Here is an 18,942-nt window from a genome sequence, read left to right as displayed (position 1 = left end):
TACCTTTGCATTAAAATGTCTATACCATTCTGTGTCTTTCTTACTGTCTAAGGTATTTGGATAATTTGTTTATTTTATTTCAATTCCTACCAGACAAAAAAAAGACAAAATGTGAGGGGCAGACACATTGTGTTTTGTAGTTCTCTGCGTCTTTGTTGTTTCATATCCGTCTGTCTGTTTTTTCATGTTGATAGCTCTGTTTGTCACTGTCTGTCTGTCTGTCTGGCTGTCTGTTTTTCTGTCTGTCTGTCTGTCTGTCTTTTTATCTATCTGTCTGTATGTCTGTCTGTCTGTCTACATCTCTCTCTCTCTCTCTCTCTCTCTCTCTCTCTCTCTCTCTCTCTCTCTCTCTCTCTCTCTCTCTCTCTCTCTCTCTCTTTCTCTCAATCTAATGTCAAAGACCAGGCTAAAAAAAACACACAGTAATATATTATGATTGTGTATACATGAACTGCAGTTCACCTTGGTATCAGAACGGCATACATTCACTTTCGGGTGCGTAAAATATACGCATAACAGCAGCTTTTGACTATGTAGCTGATATTGTTATTCTGCACTGGTGTGACAATTCAAATTCCACATCATTACTTGCTACTGCCACAAACAAAGTTATAGTTTAACTACGTACATATTTTGCCGCTGTAAAAATCCATCGCTGAAGTGCGACCCCTATTTGATAGCATGGGTGTGAAATAGATCTTTTTTGGTCTGAAAATAATAACAATTAAAGATTCGACCATATTTCTAATATGAGGTTTTTGTTCGTACAAAACCGTGACATTAATGCATAATTATTGAGATAATGATATCTGATGGTACAATAACAAAATTTGCAAATAATACAGCAGTATTGTCTATTTGGTTACCACACAAAATGTCCTGATGCTACGAGACTCACCAACTACTTATTATCAGACGTTAAATATTTCCCAGAAGTGCAAGACTGCGATGGTACGAGTATTAGCACCGTAAGCAAATGTTGTTTTTGTTTTGTTTATAGTTGTGAAGATTTTCTTACATACAACTTTGCAAAATGTGTTTCTGTCTGCTTCATAAATGAACATAAATTTACATCCACAACAATGACATAATTATTTGTGTCACCAGCTCGAGACGAATTTGTGTGGAAGTGCTACTGTCTGATGGAATAGCTGTTGTCTTTTTTGTAGTACATATTATACGTGTCCTTGTTGTGCAATACTTAGCCAATTGTAAACACATGTGCATGGGACACAGAACTGAACAACCATCCCTAAACTCAATCATTAACAACAGTTACACACGAACCAGCGTAATCGTTATTGATACAGATCGTTGAACGACAGAAGACGTAGCAGGTAATAACACAAGAGAAATATATTTACAAGATAGGATCAAATTAAACGTGACGAAATGAAGAAAATAAAGGGAAGCAATACAGATGTATGTGAATTGGTAATATTAGTTCTAATAATGCAACGACATATATACGTACGTGTGACAACTTTTAATAAACGCGTGGGTGTGCATATCACAAAATGCAAAGAACTTGAACCGATTGAGCATTCATCACTAAACACAAATAATCAATAAGCAGATGAAATAAGGGTCTTTGTACTTTTTCTTCGATAGTGCAACAACATTGAATTATTAATATTATTTACAGTATGACATGTACAAATATTCACGCGAAATTGCTTGATGGATATGACATATAGAAAAGATAGCCTTCACTCGTTATGACTGACCGATCATAAACCATTGTGTTGCAGAAGAAAACAATAAACAGAACATTACTGTCAACCGAAGAACGTTTAGCAAATTGTATCGATCTTGATGATAGTAACAGCTATTGTGTTTTCAGCGTAGCAATAGGGCCCGATATTTAGACGAGACAAGTATAATGCCGACGAGTCGAAGACGAGTCGCATTATACTTGTTCGAGTCTAAATATCGGACCCTATTGCTACGATGAAAACACAATAGCGTTTATATAGCTATTCTGACATTAAATTCTGTGTTAAAATCATGTTTTTGTCGGCAACAAGTACCAGAATGGTCCATGTCGTTGATTGCAGACGACGGTTCCCTTTCCGCATGAAGCCACGGAAATAACCGAACATTGAAAAACCCACGGACATGTAATACGGAGAAAACTCGAGATAACCGGATGCTTAGCATTACGTCAATATGTTAGGAATCATATGACGTCATGACGTATCATGCTTGCCTACGTAGATTGTATGTTCGAAAGTCTGACTTCTGTTGGGAATTCGCGTGGTGAAGACTGCGGTAAATCTGTAGATGATAAGAGAACAAGGATTGTCTCAGAAGAAACGACGAAATGTTTCAGACCGGAAACTTCATTTCAACATTGCACTATACAATGGACGTTCAATGTGACAGGAGAGTTTGCTGATTTTGTGTTAAACATTGGAGAGATCGTCTGCTAGAATCAGAGATAGGTCTCTTCAGATTGCAGCTTCTGGAAATGTGCAAGGTTTGTTGCCTGTTAAAGAACTGGATTTTAAACGTAATGTATGTCATGTACAGTAAGCAACAACAAAAACACACACAAAGCAAATGGCATCGTCTGTTGACTAGTCACAGGAACAAACCTGGCGAGGTATGCGTGTACTTTATACACGTGGAAGAAACCGGAACCATGCGTCTTTGTTTTTGCCGATATCGTTTGGATATCGGCAAAAATGGCCGACTTTCGTAGCGTTATGCTTTGATGATCGGAAAAGGGATGTGTGAGACCATCCAATCACAGCCCCCGAATTCCCCCACGTGTCCAACAGAATAGCTATATTATACTATATCAGTGCATCTGATTTATCTGATATATCGCTGCATCATCTCCCTGACACGCTCTCTGTAACGCACCAACACCACCACCACCACGATGACGACGACAACGATGATGATGACAGCGATAACAACTCCAGCTAGGTAGCCAGAGTTATCTGAAAACAAAATGAAGGGTTATGGTGAAAATGCAACTCTAACAATGTCATCATGTCAAGGACATCAGCGCCGAGGTGCACGGAAAAGTTACCAACCAGATGGGAGCCAGCAGCGGTGTTGGGTTGGTTGAAATTGAAATTTGCTGTGATTTCAACAAATCATACCCCGTGACTTAGTTGTTCTCACCCGGTTAGGTGGCACCCACTTTCGCTCGGTGCACCTCAACCTGGAACTTCGCTATATACACTACTCACAAAAAGTTAAGGATCACTATGAGAAAACAGGCGGTCAATAAACTCATTTCGCTACTGTTATTTATTTCTCAGTCAAACCAAATTGTTATGAATTCTTGTTCAGCTGTAAGCGGGCAATGTTGTGTTAGTGGGAAAATTGCACGGGATTCTCTACTACTGAGTTTGGTAGCAAAAGAAAAAGCGGAAACTTGCGAAAAAGGACCTTGTTTTGGACCGTTCAGCCCGAACACATTGCACAAGCCACATGGAAAAACCATTATGCACGTGCAAGCACTGCTGTTTATGTGTGAGATGCTGTCACTTGCTTGGCTTTTTGAGAAGACATACCACCAGTATTAGGCATTATCTGACAATGCCTCCACGACGAAAATTGAACGAGTTTGAGAGGGGACGAGCTGTTGCATGGTTCCAAGATGGTGTCCCCAAGCGAGAAGTGGCCAGGCGACTTCACGTGTCCATCTCGGTCATTGTCAGACTGATTCAACGTTTCACAGCCACTGGAAGGTTCAGGAAAGACGCAGACCTGGGCGACCAAAGAAGACAACTCCACGTGAAGATCGTCTCATTGAACGACTAGCCTTGCAAACAAGAACAGCCTCTTCCAGCATTATTCGAAGGCAGCTGAGGGTGGCTACTAACACCAACATCAACCAGCAGACCATACGGAATCGCCTTCATGGGTTTAACCTCCGTTCTCGTCGCCCAGCTGTACGGCCACGCTTAACTCCAGCCCATAGGGCAGCACGCCGCGCCTTCTGCAGACGTCACGTGAGGTGGACACGTCAGCAATGGTCCCAGGTCCTGTTCAGTGATGAATCACGCTTCACCCTGAACCACAACGACGACCGACTGAGGGTCTGGAGGCGCCCATGACGCCACTGTCCAAGAAAGGGTGGCCTTTGGTGGAGGTTCTGTAATGGTCTGGGGGGCCTTCAGCCTTCACCACAGAACACCCTTGTTTCATGTACAGGGTAACCTGACTGGCCTCCGATACCGGGATGAGATCCTTCGACCGCTGGCTGTGCCTACACTGCAGCAGATGGGACCGCAGGCTGTCTACCAGGATGACAACGCTCGCCACAACAGGGCAAGGGTGGTCAACGACGTCCTGCAGCAGTCTGGAGTCAACAGAATGGAGTGGCCAGCATGCAGTCCCGATCTCAACCCGATTGAGAACCTCTGGGATGAGTTGGATCGCAAAGTGAGGAGCAACCACCCCCCTCCCAGGGATGTCCAGCACCTCTACCAGATGCTGCAGGCTGAGTGGCAGGCGCTTCCACAGAGGATCTTCACCACCCTGGTCAACTCTATGAGGACTCGCTGCGTCGAGTGCCAGAACAGCCAGGGCGGTTACACGCATTACTGAACTTTTGGGAGCATCTGAATGCCATGTCTTGTGATTTCAACGACTTTGTGAAATTAAATTTCGATACGTACACACTTTGATAAAATGTACAGACCAAACGATTGCTCAAAATTGAAGGAAATGTTGTATCGTTATCACTAAAGCATTGAATTAAACGTTTGCCAAATACCAACGCATTGGCTTTCTTATTTGGAAAGTTATGAATTTGTGTGCAAGTGATCCTTAACTTTTTGTGAGTAGCTTAGTTCCCTGGTTGTAGGCTCAGCTAGTTTCATTGTGAAATAACTTAAATCGTATATACGAGGTCGAGTTGAAAGTAGAACGGAAAGAGAGACGTTAGGTAGTATTTATCAGAACCCGCTCACTTGGACTTAAGAATATTAATTAAAAAATATAGATATTATGATTTGAGCAATCTCACAGCTTGAGCTGGCCTCTAAACAACTCCTGATTTTGTTTTTAACAAAAAGTGGGGGCGGGTTACCGTATTTTGCCGGAATCGTTTTACGCGTGTTAATAAATTTGTTGATAAAATGTGCAAAGTTGTAACACGTATTAAAATAACCACCATCACCATGCACCACCACTGCTGCTGCTGTTGCCTCTGCTGTTTCTCCTTCTCTTCCTGCTACCACCACCACCACCACCACCACCACCATCATTACTACAACTACAACTTCCACTACTTTCATTTTTATTTGCTTAATATAACCCAAGCTATCACAAACAAAAACACACTTACTTTTAATTGATGCAACAGCTGACTGCTTGGCTTTAGTGATCTCAAGTTTAAAGTTGAAGCTAGCAGACCCTGCCTCATTAGAGATGGTAAGTCTCCACGTGCCGTTGTGATCTTGCGACAGTCTGTCCAGTTTTATGTCCAGTGTCCCTTGAGGTAGTGTGCCATTGATCTTATACCCGCTGGTGGGATACAATTGAGAATAATGTTGGCATTAGCTGAAAGGTATATACCTTCGTTTTTGTGTAAACCATCTTCACAACCATCATGTAAACCATTACATATTGTTCAGGCTTTTACAGTCTTTAAAGAAGTGCGTCAAACCACTGGTGGAATAAAATTAAAAATAATGTAGACAACAACTGAAAGGAATACATTCCTTTCTGTGTAAACAATCTTCAAAACCATCCTTTAAACCATCACATATTCCAAGGCGATTGGCTTTAAGGAAGTGCTTCAAACAACTGGTAGGATAAAAGTAAGAATAATGTTGACAACAACTGAAAGGTGCCTTCCTATCTGAGTGCACGATATATTTAAACCTTCAGAGATCTGATCACGGTATGATAGCATAGTTTCACTAGCACAAATATAGAAATATAAACGTTTGGCTGCTCACTGTATACAATGAGTGTTTTGTGCTTTTTTGTTCTATAAAATGTAGTTTTCAATACTGACAAAGGTTTCATTCTCAACATTCGTTCATGGGATTGTAGATTTTAGGTATGTGTCCAACAGGGGTAAAAGCAAGGACGTGATCAATAAGTGATCAATAAAAAAAGGCGACATAATTATATTGTACTTGAACTGACAAATCGACTACCGTGTAAATGTTTTCAAACTTTTCATGTCTCCAAAAGGCATTACAATTGTGTCATAGCTATCTAGCATACTTTTTGGGTTAGCGAATTCTCCTAGTTTACTTTTAGAAAAAACAAATTTTTAGAGTACCTGGCAAACTGACGACACTCTTGAAACTCTGCTGCTCCGGATGCTTCGTCAGTGTGAGTTCTGTTGTGTCCTAGATCCTCATGGTGACCTTGACTGACCTTGGTGACGTGACATCCACTGATTGCTTGTGTGTGAGTAATCAACTGGAACCTGAGCTCCATTGGATCGCCTTCAATACCTGGGAAGATCTTCACGACTTCTTCTGTGTACCTAGGAGGACCTGAAAACACCAACACAGCAAGTTTGCAATTTTGAAAAAGGTCGTTAGCCAGATACTATTTTTGTTTTAACTAGATACATTGATAAAATCATAATATGATCAGTTTATTTTTGCTAAAACTTCCGTTGAATATAATGAAGCATATCTTGGCTTAACGTTGTATACGTGATGAATTCGAAGTTATAACATACATTATTTCTAAAGTTTAGTATTAGAACCGGCAAACTAAAAACTACGTGTAACGAAGATAAGTATAAAGTATGGATAGGTTTTGAAAAGTGTTTAGCAAACAAATGTACGAATACAAATTATAAACGTCGTTTATTTCGTTTCATTAGACAATTGCGCATAGGGAAGCAACACATATCAAACAAAATTGGCGAACGAAACAAAGAAACCAGAGAACTATGCAATATACGGAAGCAACTCAGGTCTACACCAGAACAATTGGGAAACAGTAAGCAAGGGGTACTCATTTCTTCTACATTGATTATTCCACAATGAACTGTATCCCACATGACAACAAAATGAATCCCAAAATTGTAACTCTTACATTTCACCAGCAGTGTTGCAGTCGCGTTTCTCCAAGCTTTGGGAAGTTCACAGCTAATCTCACCAGAATCTTCACACCCGACACTCTCCATCGTGTACCGAGCTTCAATCTTGTTATTTCTATGCTGATCAGCAGCTGGTATTTCGGCAGTCAGTTTGGTTCCCGTAGCCATCCTCAAAATGACTTCAGCGTTTGGATAGTCTCCCTTGCGGAAGGCACAGAGGATATCCACAGAACTGTTGACTTCTACGGTTTGGCTGCTGGTGCTGTTGTCTAGGGACAGTTCGATGACTTGTGGCAGAACTGCAACCAATTTGTGTGATAGAGTGTTGGCGGTTGTACTTTAAAAAGTAAACGATTGTGTAATCGCGTCTGCCGCACAACATGGTAGGCACACAAGGCAGCCACAAATAAATACATACGGATAGATGGAACAAACATCCACGCACGCACACACACATTCACTCTCTTTCTCTCTCTTTGTCTCTCTAACACACACACCGGTCATCGAGAGAGAGATCAAGAGAGAGAGAGAGAGAGAGAGAGAGAGAGAGAGAGAGAGAGAGACAAAGAGAGAGAGAGAGCAAGAGAGAGAGAGAGAGAGAGAGAGAGAGAGAGAAAAGAGAGAGAGAAAGAGAGAAAGAGAGAGAGAGTGGGATAGGTCTTCTAGGTAAAACACAAACAGACAAACAGAGACAGATTGAGTGAGATAATACAAATACAAATGACAGAAAACAAACACATAAAGGAAGCATCCAACTTACTTTCTATTTTGAGTTCGAAAGTGACGTCATCAGTGCCAGCGTCATTGACTACGGTCAGAACCCATTCTCCCACGTCTTTTTGCTTCACTTCGTCCAGTAACAGCTGAAGCGTCAAATTCGGCGGAGAACCCCAAATCAAGTAGTTGCTTGAAAGTAAAAAACCCAGGTGTATAAGGACTATTTTAGCACTTTGTTTGTTTACATTGTGTATACGATTAAATAAATCCTGAGCAAATCTTTAAGTCGTCTTTTATTTTACTCATTTAAAAGTGAGAGAGAGAGAGAGAGCGAGAGAGAGAGAGGGAGAGAGAGAAATAGAGAAAGAGAATGAGAGAGAGAGAATTGAATTGAATTGAACTTTTAAGATTTAAGGCGAGAGAGAGAGAGAGAGAGAGAGAGAGAGAGAGAGAGAGAGAGAGAGAGAGAGAGAGAGAGAGAGAGAGAGAGAGAGAGAGAGAGAGAGATCAGCATCTGTTTCAGCATCAGCATTTCTGTTGACAAATCACTATTGTAAATGCAGTTGTATTACTTGTGTTCCTACAAGAAGAAAGACAAAACAAAATTGATGACGCAGTCAACGAATATGCTCACTTTGCAAATGATCGTGTTTTCTCGCCGTGTTCTTCGTGACTTTCGTTTTGACCTTGACGTGTATGGTGACCTTGGCTGACCTTGGTGATCTTGCAGCCGGTGAGTCTCTTTGTGTAGGAAGTCAAGGTGAAGCTAAGTTTTGTAGGCAAGCCAGAGTGACTCACGAATGGCGAGCCATGTGCCGAGAGTTCCGGAGGACCTTTGTAAAAAAAAGAAACCACGAGAAAAGACGTATTATATCTCTCAACAGCAGCAACAACAACGACGACGACGTCCGTGCTGTAAAATATATCAAGATTTGAACAGATAAAGCAAACGCAATAGCTTATATCTAATGACAGCCATTCCTTTGTCAAATAAGACGTCATAAATTAGAAGTTCTCTGTTAACTTATCGAATGAAAAACATTTTTTCGTTTGGTTTTTCTATGCCTGCTGCTTTGTAATAAATGTTTGTATTATTGTTATAGGGACTGTCACAATTTCCACATTTTCCAATACATGTTCGTATTCAACCGGCTGTTGGACATTCAAACCAGTTGTCCTTCTCTCTCTCTCTTCCTCTGTCTTCATAACCCTAGGTGCATTCCCCAACCATCCTAACAGAACTCACACTTTACGAATAGAGGCTTTGTCATGTTGTCGGTGGCTCCAGGAACTTCACAGCTGATCTCGCCCATGTCGCTACAACTTACGCTCGCCAGCCTGTGGCGCACGCTCCCGTTCGAGGAATTGGCCATTAGCTTGCCTTGAGAGTTCTTCAAGACTGCAGAGGATGCTGCTGGGTATCCTTCATCATAGATACAGATTATATCGACAGACATGTCAGGTTCCAATGGTTGAGTGAGAGTGGCGTTGTCACTGGTGGAACGAAAGGTAAGTTGGTTGACAGAAGGAGGATCTGAAATCAATTGTTGAAAGTGGGTGAAACAAGGTCAACAAAATCCGTAACAACCAACATAATTGTAAACACAATGGATTCACCCAACTGAAAATTATTGCAGACAATATTTACCTCCCAAAACAACTGTGTCGCTGACAAAATGAAACAGTCCAATCTACTTGGACATGTGTATGATAACGTGCAGTGGTTTGAATGGTAATTATGAAGGAGGAAGAGAAGAAGCGGTCAAGACAACAGCTGTAAACTATATGAAACGGGAAATGCATACCTACACTCGTTTTACTTTGGACGTCAGTTCAACTGCATCGTCATGAATAACTGATCGAATAGATAGATGAATAGATACATACTTAGGATACATTAATTTGTACTTAAAAAATGCAAAACAAATAAAAACACAACGAAGCACAACGAGAAAAAAATCATTTAAGCATTAACAACTACACAAACGGATATATATATATACATGAACAAGTAAATAGTTGAACAAATAAATAAGCAAATCAATAAATCAACAAGTACATGTATACACGAAGACAAACATTCATTCCACTCACTATAATATTCACACATCAAGGCAACAGATGTCTACATGTTCTCACATTTGTATATCTCGAAACGCATCACCCTGTCCGCAGCAATTTCTTTGTCGTTGACTTTCCATTTCCACAACGACTCATCACTTGCGGACATTGTCTTGATCACGCTGAAGAATCCGTGTTCATCTTTACACACGCAATCCGTTGGTCGGAAATTGTAGCAAATGCCAGTTGAATTGATTACCATCTTGCAGACATCCGTAACGATTTGCTGTGCCTTGTTCTCTTTAATGACAGTGATGGTGTAGCTGTCTGAAATGTTTTCATCGCAGTTGGCAAAATCGAGTTTAAACGGGAGGTTGATCTGGGCACCTAGCTTGACAGTGTATGAATCCGGATTGTTTCTGGTAGGGAATTCAAACTCGGCACCTGTTGAAAATACACGAACGCAGGTGCACCCGCACAAACACACACACACACACACACACACACACACACACACACACACACACACACACCTTTTTTTTATTGAAGGTACAGACCATCCAATGCAAACGATTTGGCTCAACATCTCAGATGCGGCAAGAATTATTTTGTAAATCAAGTCATCAAAATATTGCTTGTGCCCAGAAACAGCCCGGCTGTTGATTGTTGGTATGTGTTTAAATAGGGGATCGATTAACCCATGTACATGTTTTGGTAGATCTGTAATATTGCATAGAACTGTGTTGAGTTGAAGAAGTATTCCTTTCACTTTAGCATGAATGCTTTTTTTAAAACCAGCCCTCGCCCCTAGGAAAAGCCTTTAAAGCTGAATAAATATATGGACTCATTTCGTCGCAATCGTGTTTGCAATAATCAAGACTAATCATGATGTGTTAAAAAAAAGTGCACATAACTGTGAAACCACTGCATTACCATTACCCATCATGTGTAAGTGTACATAATAGCACATGATGATGTAATCAAATCCGGGAAGATTTAGTGCGGGTTTTAAAAAAACATGGGAGGCTCGATCTACATTGACTCGTCTGTGCAATCTAGAATAGGCCTACATGAGTTTGTTGGACCGTGAACACTACACCGTTCATTACAAAGACCAGCAGGTCAACGTACTTGTGAACGTTCCATAAGCTATTTGTCTGTATTTTTTTTTGATTAATATCGAAACTTGTTAGTGAGATTTCACGTTACAAAATTAATCTCATTAACACAATGAGGAGATGTTTATGGTAGATTATCAACTATTTTAAAAAACTTCTAAGCATACAAAACCAGAGTCAATCCCCCCCCCCCCCCCCCCCATTCCTCCCCTTCCCGTGCCCAATGAGTGAGACGCTTGTGTATCTTGTTCCCGTTGAACTTCCCTGTAAAAGGGAAATATTTCCGTGTTTTGACACAACGTGCAAGCCTACCACACATTTGGTAATTTGCGCGTGTGTGTGTGTGTGTGTGTGTGTGTGTGTGTGTGTGTGTGTGTGTGTGTGTGTGTGTTGTAACATGTTGAGTCCTGAAATAAAAATGTTCTGATTTCAAACTTGTTTAGCTTTGTTTCTGCGTTTCAGACATGGATGTGCACCATGCACAGCCTCTGCTCCAGAGCAGTGTAAGTGCCCGCCCCAAAAAGCCCAACAAGGCTAAACAACGTGCATGATTTGTACATTACTCACATTGTCCAGTCACAGAAGGCAGGGTGCAGAGAAATGTCAGCGCGTGTAGGCACAAAAGCCATGGAACACGCCCCATCTTCGTTGAATGCAGTAGGATTGCAGTGAACTTAGAGAACACTGCTCTTCCTTCTCACTTGTTTTCCTGTCGTGATCTTCTGACTTTCTGATCACAAACTAATGAGTCCAACAATATTGATGCCTGTTATGTTTAAAGACTGTTCAACAAAATAATACATGTGACACACTTTAACAATATTTTCCTCCTTCCCGAGGTCGTTTGTGATCATCCGATCAACGGTTCAGATGAAAGTGATGCATTATTTATGTTTGATGAATATCCGCCTAAAAAGATTGTTTGTGGCGCTCAATGCACGGGGCTAACGCTCCTCGATGAGTAACCAGTGCAAAATCTCCACCTAAAAACACTGTATAGCTCTGCGGATATCTTCCGTGTAGGTTGGCATGATACAGTTTATTTACCAAAAGGAAGTAATTGATGCTGAAGTGCTTGTGATAGATACACATCTCTCATGCTTTCTTACGATATGTACAGTTTTTCTATAAATTATTGAGAATGTTGCCTCTGATTTAAAACAAGCTATATTATGTTCATATAAAAAAAAGCCACAGCATATTAAATATCACTGTACATGCTATAAAGCGCTCTATCTGAAAACCACGTTCGATTTGTGAATAATCTCCCTTTGGCTCTACCAGGCGACAGTAATTGTCTTTGGTTGCAAAATAGTGCGTTTGTTTTCTTACAAAACTTGATTTTTGACAAATGCAAACGAAAATGATGCAATCACAACCTGAGATATCCTTCTAGGTAGAGAAGCATACTTTTTGCGCCGATTTTGTGATACCACGCGCGTATGATACAAAACAGGAGGAAGGTGACCCAGACTGTTGCCCAAAAAATACCACGGGTGACCCTACTGTGCGTTGCGCCCTGACAAAACCAGGGCATTGAGTTTATTGCCAGTGAATTGAGCTTTTACAGCGAGTGTAGCAGTATGCAAGATATTACTTTTAACTAAAATAAAACGGCCAAAGCGGAAGAAAAGTCCACTGTTAATCAAATTCACCGAGTACGGGGAAATAGCTCAATCGGTAGCGGCGCTGGCTTGAAAACCAGTTGTCTTCTTTCATTTTATATTAAAAACATCTCTGTGTTGTTAATTGTAAAGTTACTACAAAGGAAACACTAATTATCAATAATTAGTAGACACTCTGCATATCCTTCATCTCGTGGTAAATACTCATGAACGAAGCGAAACCACGCTCGCGTTTCATAGATCAACTGGCACGATCCCATTCAACATTAGTTGTGTTATTAAAAAGAAAATGCACAACAACAACAAATCAGAAACAAGCACTTTTCAAATGAAAAGGCACAACTGCTGCCCACTCACTGTACTAGTCACCACATCCAGAAACAACGAACAACAAGTCGCGTAAGGCGAAAATACAATATTTAGTCAAGTAGCTGTCGAACTCACAGAATGAAACTGAACGCAATGCCATTTTTCAGCAAGACCGTATACTCGTAGCATCGTCAGTCCACCGCTCATGGCAAAGGCAGTGAAATTGACAAGAAGAGCGGAGTAGTAGTTGCGCTAAGAAGGATAGCACGCTTTTCTGTACCTCTCTTTGTTTTAACTTTCTGAGCGTGTTTTTAATCCAAACATATCATATCTATATGTTTTTGGAATCAGGAACCGACAAGGAATAAGATGAAAGTGTTTTTAAATTGATTTGGACAATTTCATTTTGATAATAATTTTTATATATTTAATTTTCAGAGCTTGTTTTTAATCCGAATATAACATATTTATATGTTTTTGGAATCAGCAAATAATGGAAAATAAGATAAACGTAAATTTGGATCGTTTTATAAATTGTTATTTTTTTTTACAATTTTCAGATTTTTAATGACCAAAGTCATTAATTAATTTTTAAGCCACCAAGCTGAAATGCAATACCGAAGTCCGGGCTTCGTCGAAGATTACTTGACCAAAATTTCAACCAATTTGGTTGAAAAATGAGGGCGTGACAGTGCCGCCTCAACTTTCACGAAAAGCCGGATATGACGTCATCAAAGACATTTATCAAAAGAATGAAAAAAACGTTCGGGGATTTCATACCCAGGAACTCTCATGTCAAATTTCATAAAGATCGGTCCAGTAGTTTAGTCTGAATCGCTCTACACACACACACACACACACACACACACAGACACACAGACACACAGACACACGCACATACACCACGACCCTCGTTTCGATTCCCCCTCGATGTTAAAATATTTAGTCAAAACTTGACTAAATATCGTTTCGATTCCCCCTCGATGTTAAAATATTTAGTCAAAACTTGACTAAATATAAAAACGAGATGCAGCAACAAACGAAACTACTTGTCTAAACACATTTACTATAACAGTTGTAAATAATGCTGTATTAAAAAGGAAGAACAATCTTTCTGACTTCTAATAGAACATCAGATTGCTCGTTTGATCGGAAAATGGAAACCCGTAAATACGAGCACACGTTAACGCTGGCTGAACAAGACTTTCCTGCTGTGTGAATGTATGTTGCAGGAGGAAGCAGACCTGTTTACCCTCCCGGATTGTCCGGAATTATTACGGATTTGGGGTCTAAATTCCGGTATTACGGAATACTACCGAAAATTCCGGAAATTCCGGTCGAGAGAACCTTTTTCGTGCGTGAAAATTCGAAGTCGAAATTGTGGTAGTCACCAGGACTGTGATTTCAAGGCTGACCGAAACAGCCTTTTCTGCGCATGTGCATAGCAAGGTATTTGTCGGATTCCGCGGATTTGAGATCGACATTGGTCCGAAGGGCAATATAAGGCCGATCTCTGTGGGGACGAAATGCCAACCAAAAAAGCGAAAGTTGTACAGAAATATCGGCAAAACTATTAAGTCAAGTGGCGGTGTCTGGTGAAGTTTAAGAAGAGCGAACCACATTCATTTTGGTGATCAACTTGAGATCAGTGCAACAACAAAGCTAGTCAGTTACGAGTCACGTCGCGGCACGTGTCCCGAGGTTAGACGCAGCATTAGTTTTAACAAAATGCAGTACACAAATGAACATGGAAACAAACAAAAACACGAAATTATGTTTGGCAAAACATGAGCCTGCTTCGCATCGAGTTTATTTGACCTAGGTCTCTACTTCCACAGAATCTCTCAGACCTGCGAACCGATCTCTCACTACGGTCAGTCGCGCCAGAGACATAGATGTAGGTCTATGGTCGCGCTCATCAGTTACTTGGCTGTTGCCGAAATTCAAGTCTTTCTGAGCCTAAAACTGATCTCCATTAATATTTCTCCAATATAGCAAAGATCACAGTTCTTTGAATCGAAAAACTTACAACAAAAATAATGTTTAAATGAAATAAACGAATCGGTCCTCTAAAATTAAAGGTAGCTTCTGGAGAGAGTTATCATGACTGGTTTTAATGCAGGATGTCTGATGTGACAGAATGTAAGGTGGTTTTGTTCACATGCATCTTCAAGTGACTGTAAATAGTCCAAGGGCGGAGGGGTGGGGGATGTTACAGGGGTTCCGGCGGACCCCTCCCCCCCCCTTGCTGTCAAAAAAGCAAAAAAACAAAACAAAATTCAGTCTGTGGGGAAAAAAACTAAAGACATTTTCTGTCTGTGAAATTGTTGTTGTCGGGAGCAGATATCAATGAAGATAAATTGCCATTATTTAATACTAACTTTAAAAGAAATAATGAGTGGCTAGCTGCTGACACCAATTTATCATGTTTAAAATCAAGGACAAGCTACAAATTGTTAATAAAATAGCTAAAATTCTTCAGCCAGACCCCCCCCCCCCCCCTAACCCCTGGACCCGAGGTTGTACCCCCCCCCCCTCTAACTCTCTTGCTCCTACTGTGGGGTTTTGTTTTTTTAGATAAAGTAAACTTGTCTTAGTTAACTTGCATATTATATATCAGATGTCGTATGTTTGTGTGTGTGTGTCATCGAGCTTCTGTCTGTGTAGTACAATACTGTTAAACATGGTTATCAATTGTGTACTTGTTTTGCATGGTAGCGCGCGAATTAACGTGTCGTTTAATCGTTTTCGAGCTGGTTTATGGTTGATAAAAAAGATTACTCAAAGATGCCTCAAATTACGGAAAAGTACCAGCTGCATTCCTGATTTTCATTTGGGGGGGTAAACAGGTCTGAGGAAGCAACGCATCCCGTGACCCTTCCTTTACAGCTGATCAAACAGGAATCAGACTTCAATCTCAAAATGTTATGTTGTATAGAGATTCTAATTTAACCAACATTGGGAAAACCGGAAGACTTTCGTTGTTTTGTTGAGCACTTTACGGAGGTCGAGGCTCCCTGAAAACACGATACTATGGTAAATTGTTATTCTAACCTATATATTTGGTTAAATACTTGCAAAACACAGCTGACCATCATTCGATGTCACGAAACAGCTGTTTTAACAGCTTTTAATGCCTTCCTATTCGACAAGATCAAGTGTTAGGGTTTAAATGAGCTAACAACAAGGACGAGCAAAACTTTACATCAACCCAAAGAATAAGGGTAGAATGCAGAAATTGTACGAAACGGGGAATGAAACGGGGACGGATGCAACTTCCAAATGCGATCGCGCGCTGACAGGCGTAGTGTTTCCAAATTAATTGTCAATGCAAAACACACACACACACACACACACACACACACACACACACACACACACACACACACACACACACACACACACACACACACCACACACACACACGCGCGTGCACACACACACACAGACAGACAGACACACACACACACACACACACACACACACCAACACACACAAACTTAGTGCAAGTATCATCAAGACTGTATTTAAAGCATATCGACACAGTGCAATCATGATGAATTAAGAAAGTATTGTCAAGTGAAAAAGTCGTTGTAAAAAAACAGTATAAACATCGACGAAAGCCGAGCACAAAAACCAACACTTAACAGGGAAGTTAAAGAGAACCAATGCTGATGAGTGCATGTGTGTGCGTGCGTTTATGTACGAGAGAATTTTTCTAACATCTCTTAGCATCACTAAATGAACTTGGATTAAAATATACACAAAAAAAGCTTTTTTTTAGCAACACGAACAAGAGCTTGTCTTTTAGCAAAGTATCTGATATGTCATAACGTCAACAAATGTCCTTGCAGTATCTAACATTACTTTTCGGCATCATACAACATCACAAACAAACACTCTTCTTTCAGCAAGCTTTCCAATAGCTCTGATCATTACCGAATGAACTTAGAATATAAACATCAAAAGCAGTTGGCATCATGAAACACCATCAAGAGCTTGTTTAACGTTCTCAATGTTGTTATTGTTTGAAACGTGTGTATGAGAATTTGAATAAACACACTTAAACCAAAAAAAGCTTTTAGCAACAAGAGCTTGTCTTTTAGCAAAGTATCTGATATTTCATAACGTCAACAAATGTACTTGCAGTATCTAACATTACTTTTCGGCATCAAGCAACATCACAAACAAACACTCTTCTTTCAGCAAGCTTTCCAATAGCTCTGATCATTACCGAATGAACTTAGAATATAAACATCAAAAGCAGTTGGCATCATGAAACACCATCAAGAGCTTGTCGGCCAGCAAAGTATCTGACATTTCATAACATCAATGCATGTACTTGAATGCTTTCCGCATCCTGCAACACTACCAAGAACAAAAACATGTATCTTTTAGCAAGCTGTCCAATATTTCATGCCATCGCCAAATCAACTTAGATTATACACATTAGCTCTCGGCATCATGCAACACAACAACGACAAACTATTTTCTTTCACCAAGCTTTCCAATTATTATCTCATAACATAATAAAATAAACCTGAAATATCCATCAAAAGCTGTTGGCACCATAGAACACCAATCATAACTTGTCTTCCAGCAAAGTATCTGACATTTCAAAACATCAACACATGTAATTCAAGTATCCAATATAAGCTTTTGGCATCATGCAACATTATACAGTTGTCTTCCACCAAGCTTTCCAATATCTCATAACATCACCAAGGGAAATGTCCATCAAAAGCTGTTGGCACCATACAACATAAGAAAGAGCTTGAAATTGGCTTTCAGGAAATAATGTGACATCTCATACCATCGCCAAAAGAAATTTCCATCAAAGGCTGTTGGCACCATGCAGTACCAGAAAGAGCTTAATTGTCTTTCAGGAAATTATCTGACATCTCATAACATCACTCATTTCGTTTGCGTTGTCCAACACATCGCTGCATCACTGGCCTGCTGTTTGTAGCCCTTCAACACCACCGCGGTAGCGATGACAGCGATGTGATGATGATGACGGCGACAACGACACCAGCTATGTAACCAGCATTTCCCCCACCATTCACTGAAAGCAAAATAGAGGAAAGTCAATGACTATGCACACCTAAAGGCCTTTCTAAGTTAATCCCCAAGCTGACTTTGCAAAGACTTCGCTAATTATGTGTACCGAACATTCAGTGCCAAGGCTTTGTGCAGCGAGCTTCGCGAAGCCAACTTCGCCCAATTAATATCATCCTGCTCAGGACATTAGTACATGCTATTCGGGAGTCTGTTCGTCACATCAGACGATTCCTTGGGCAATAACCTGAACTGCAAAGTGAGAAAAAGACAGGAAGAGAGTTGGAGTATAGTTAGGTGCGGGTTTTCACTGGACCAGCTGTCAGCATCTCGTAAGTTTCTGTGTTATTCGACGTGGCAGATATGTGGAATAATAATGTATATACCTCATTTTCTGCAACCTTCTTGCTTAAGGCATGATGTGCTTAATGGCCCTAATTTCCCCAAACAGTGTGGGACAGGGGAGACAACCGTCACAGTTACTATGTGTACAGTATATATAGTGTGTACTTAATCAGTCAGTCTTTGTTGCACAGAGCTAATTTCAAAGAAAGGAATAATTGAAGCAGAGTTGTGTTGTAAGATTGAATGATGCTGATATCATCTTTTGTAAATAACAATTTTCACACCACGTGAAACAAAGGACATTCTATTACATTTCAGTTTTTCTAGCCTGGCAATGAACACGTGGTAAATTGGAGAGTAACAAATTGATGATGCATGCGTGCCTACTGCTGCTAGTACTGCTACTACGACTACGACGTTACTTACCACCAAAACCAACACCACAACTATACCCACTACTTCTACTTTCACACATTATTCACTGTAATCAAAACAATTACGAACAAAATAACACAAGCGCTAACCTGATGCAGCTGACGGTTCTGCGGCAGTGACTTTCAGAGTGAAGGTGAGATCATCGGACCCTTCCTCGTTAGAGATGGTCAGCCTCCACGTCCCACTGTGACCCGGGGTCACTTTGTCCACTCGCATTTCCAGAGTCCCCTTGGGGAGT

The 18,942-nt window shown here is 40.5% G+C and overlaps 3 protein-coding genes across 4 annotated transcripts in view; 1 reads left to right on the top strand and 2 right to left on the bottom strand.

The window, feature by feature from the left end:
- The window catches only part of LOC138973308 (arylsulfatase B-like), a 443,818-nt gene that overhangs the window by 216,798 nt on the left and 208,078 nt on the right, over positions 1-18,942 (top strand). The window lies entirely within an intron of this gene.
- Positions 1-18,942, bottom strand: part of LOC138973307 (uncharacterized) — a 97,481-nt gene that overhangs the window by 71,429 nt on the left and 7,110 nt on the right. Inside the window, exons 8-9 of one of the 2 annotated variants that reach the window (XM_070346023.1) lie at positions 18,794-18,942; positions 16,371-17,931 (exon numbers count right to left, since the gene is read on the bottom strand). The exon at positions 18,794-18,942 is cut by the window's right edge and continues 21 nt beyond it. The exons of the other annotated variant lie outside the window; for it this stretch is intronic. Of the exons in view, the coding sequence (XP_070202124.1) occupies positions 17,840-17,931; positions 18,794-18,942 (241 nt within the window). The 3' untranslated portion in view covers positions 16,371-17,839. Of the gene's footprint in view, positions 1-16,370; positions 17,932-18,793 lie in introns of those variants that run through there. 2 annotated transcript variants of the gene reach the window in all.
- LOC138974305 (uncharacterized) lies at positions 48-11,853 on the bottom strand. The gene is made up of 9 exons (XM_070347019.1): positions 11,500-11,853; positions 9,893-10,258; positions 9,000-9,287; positions 8,388-8,586; positions 7,797-7,942; positions 7,033-7,335; positions 6,260-6,479; positions 5,312-5,490; positions 48-2,948 (listed from the first exon to the last, which is right to left on the bottom strand). The coding sequence occupies exons 1-9, from the start codon at positions 11,573-11,575 to the stop codon at positions 2,818-2,820; spliced, it is 1,908 nt and encodes a 635-aa protein (XP_070203120.1). The 5' UTR covers positions 11,576-11,853; the 3' UTR covers positions 48-2,817.

This window comes from Littorina saxatilis, linkage group LG8 (assembly GCF_037325665.1).
Source record: "Littorina saxatilis isolate snail1 linkage group LG8, US_GU_Lsax_2.0, whole genome shotgun sequence".
NCBI classification, from domain to species: domain Eukaryota; kingdom Metazoa; phylum Mollusca; class Gastropoda; order Littorinimorpha; family Littorinidae; genus Littorina; species Littorina saxatilis.
This window is presented reverse-complemented; position numbering and strand designations above follow the sequence as displayed.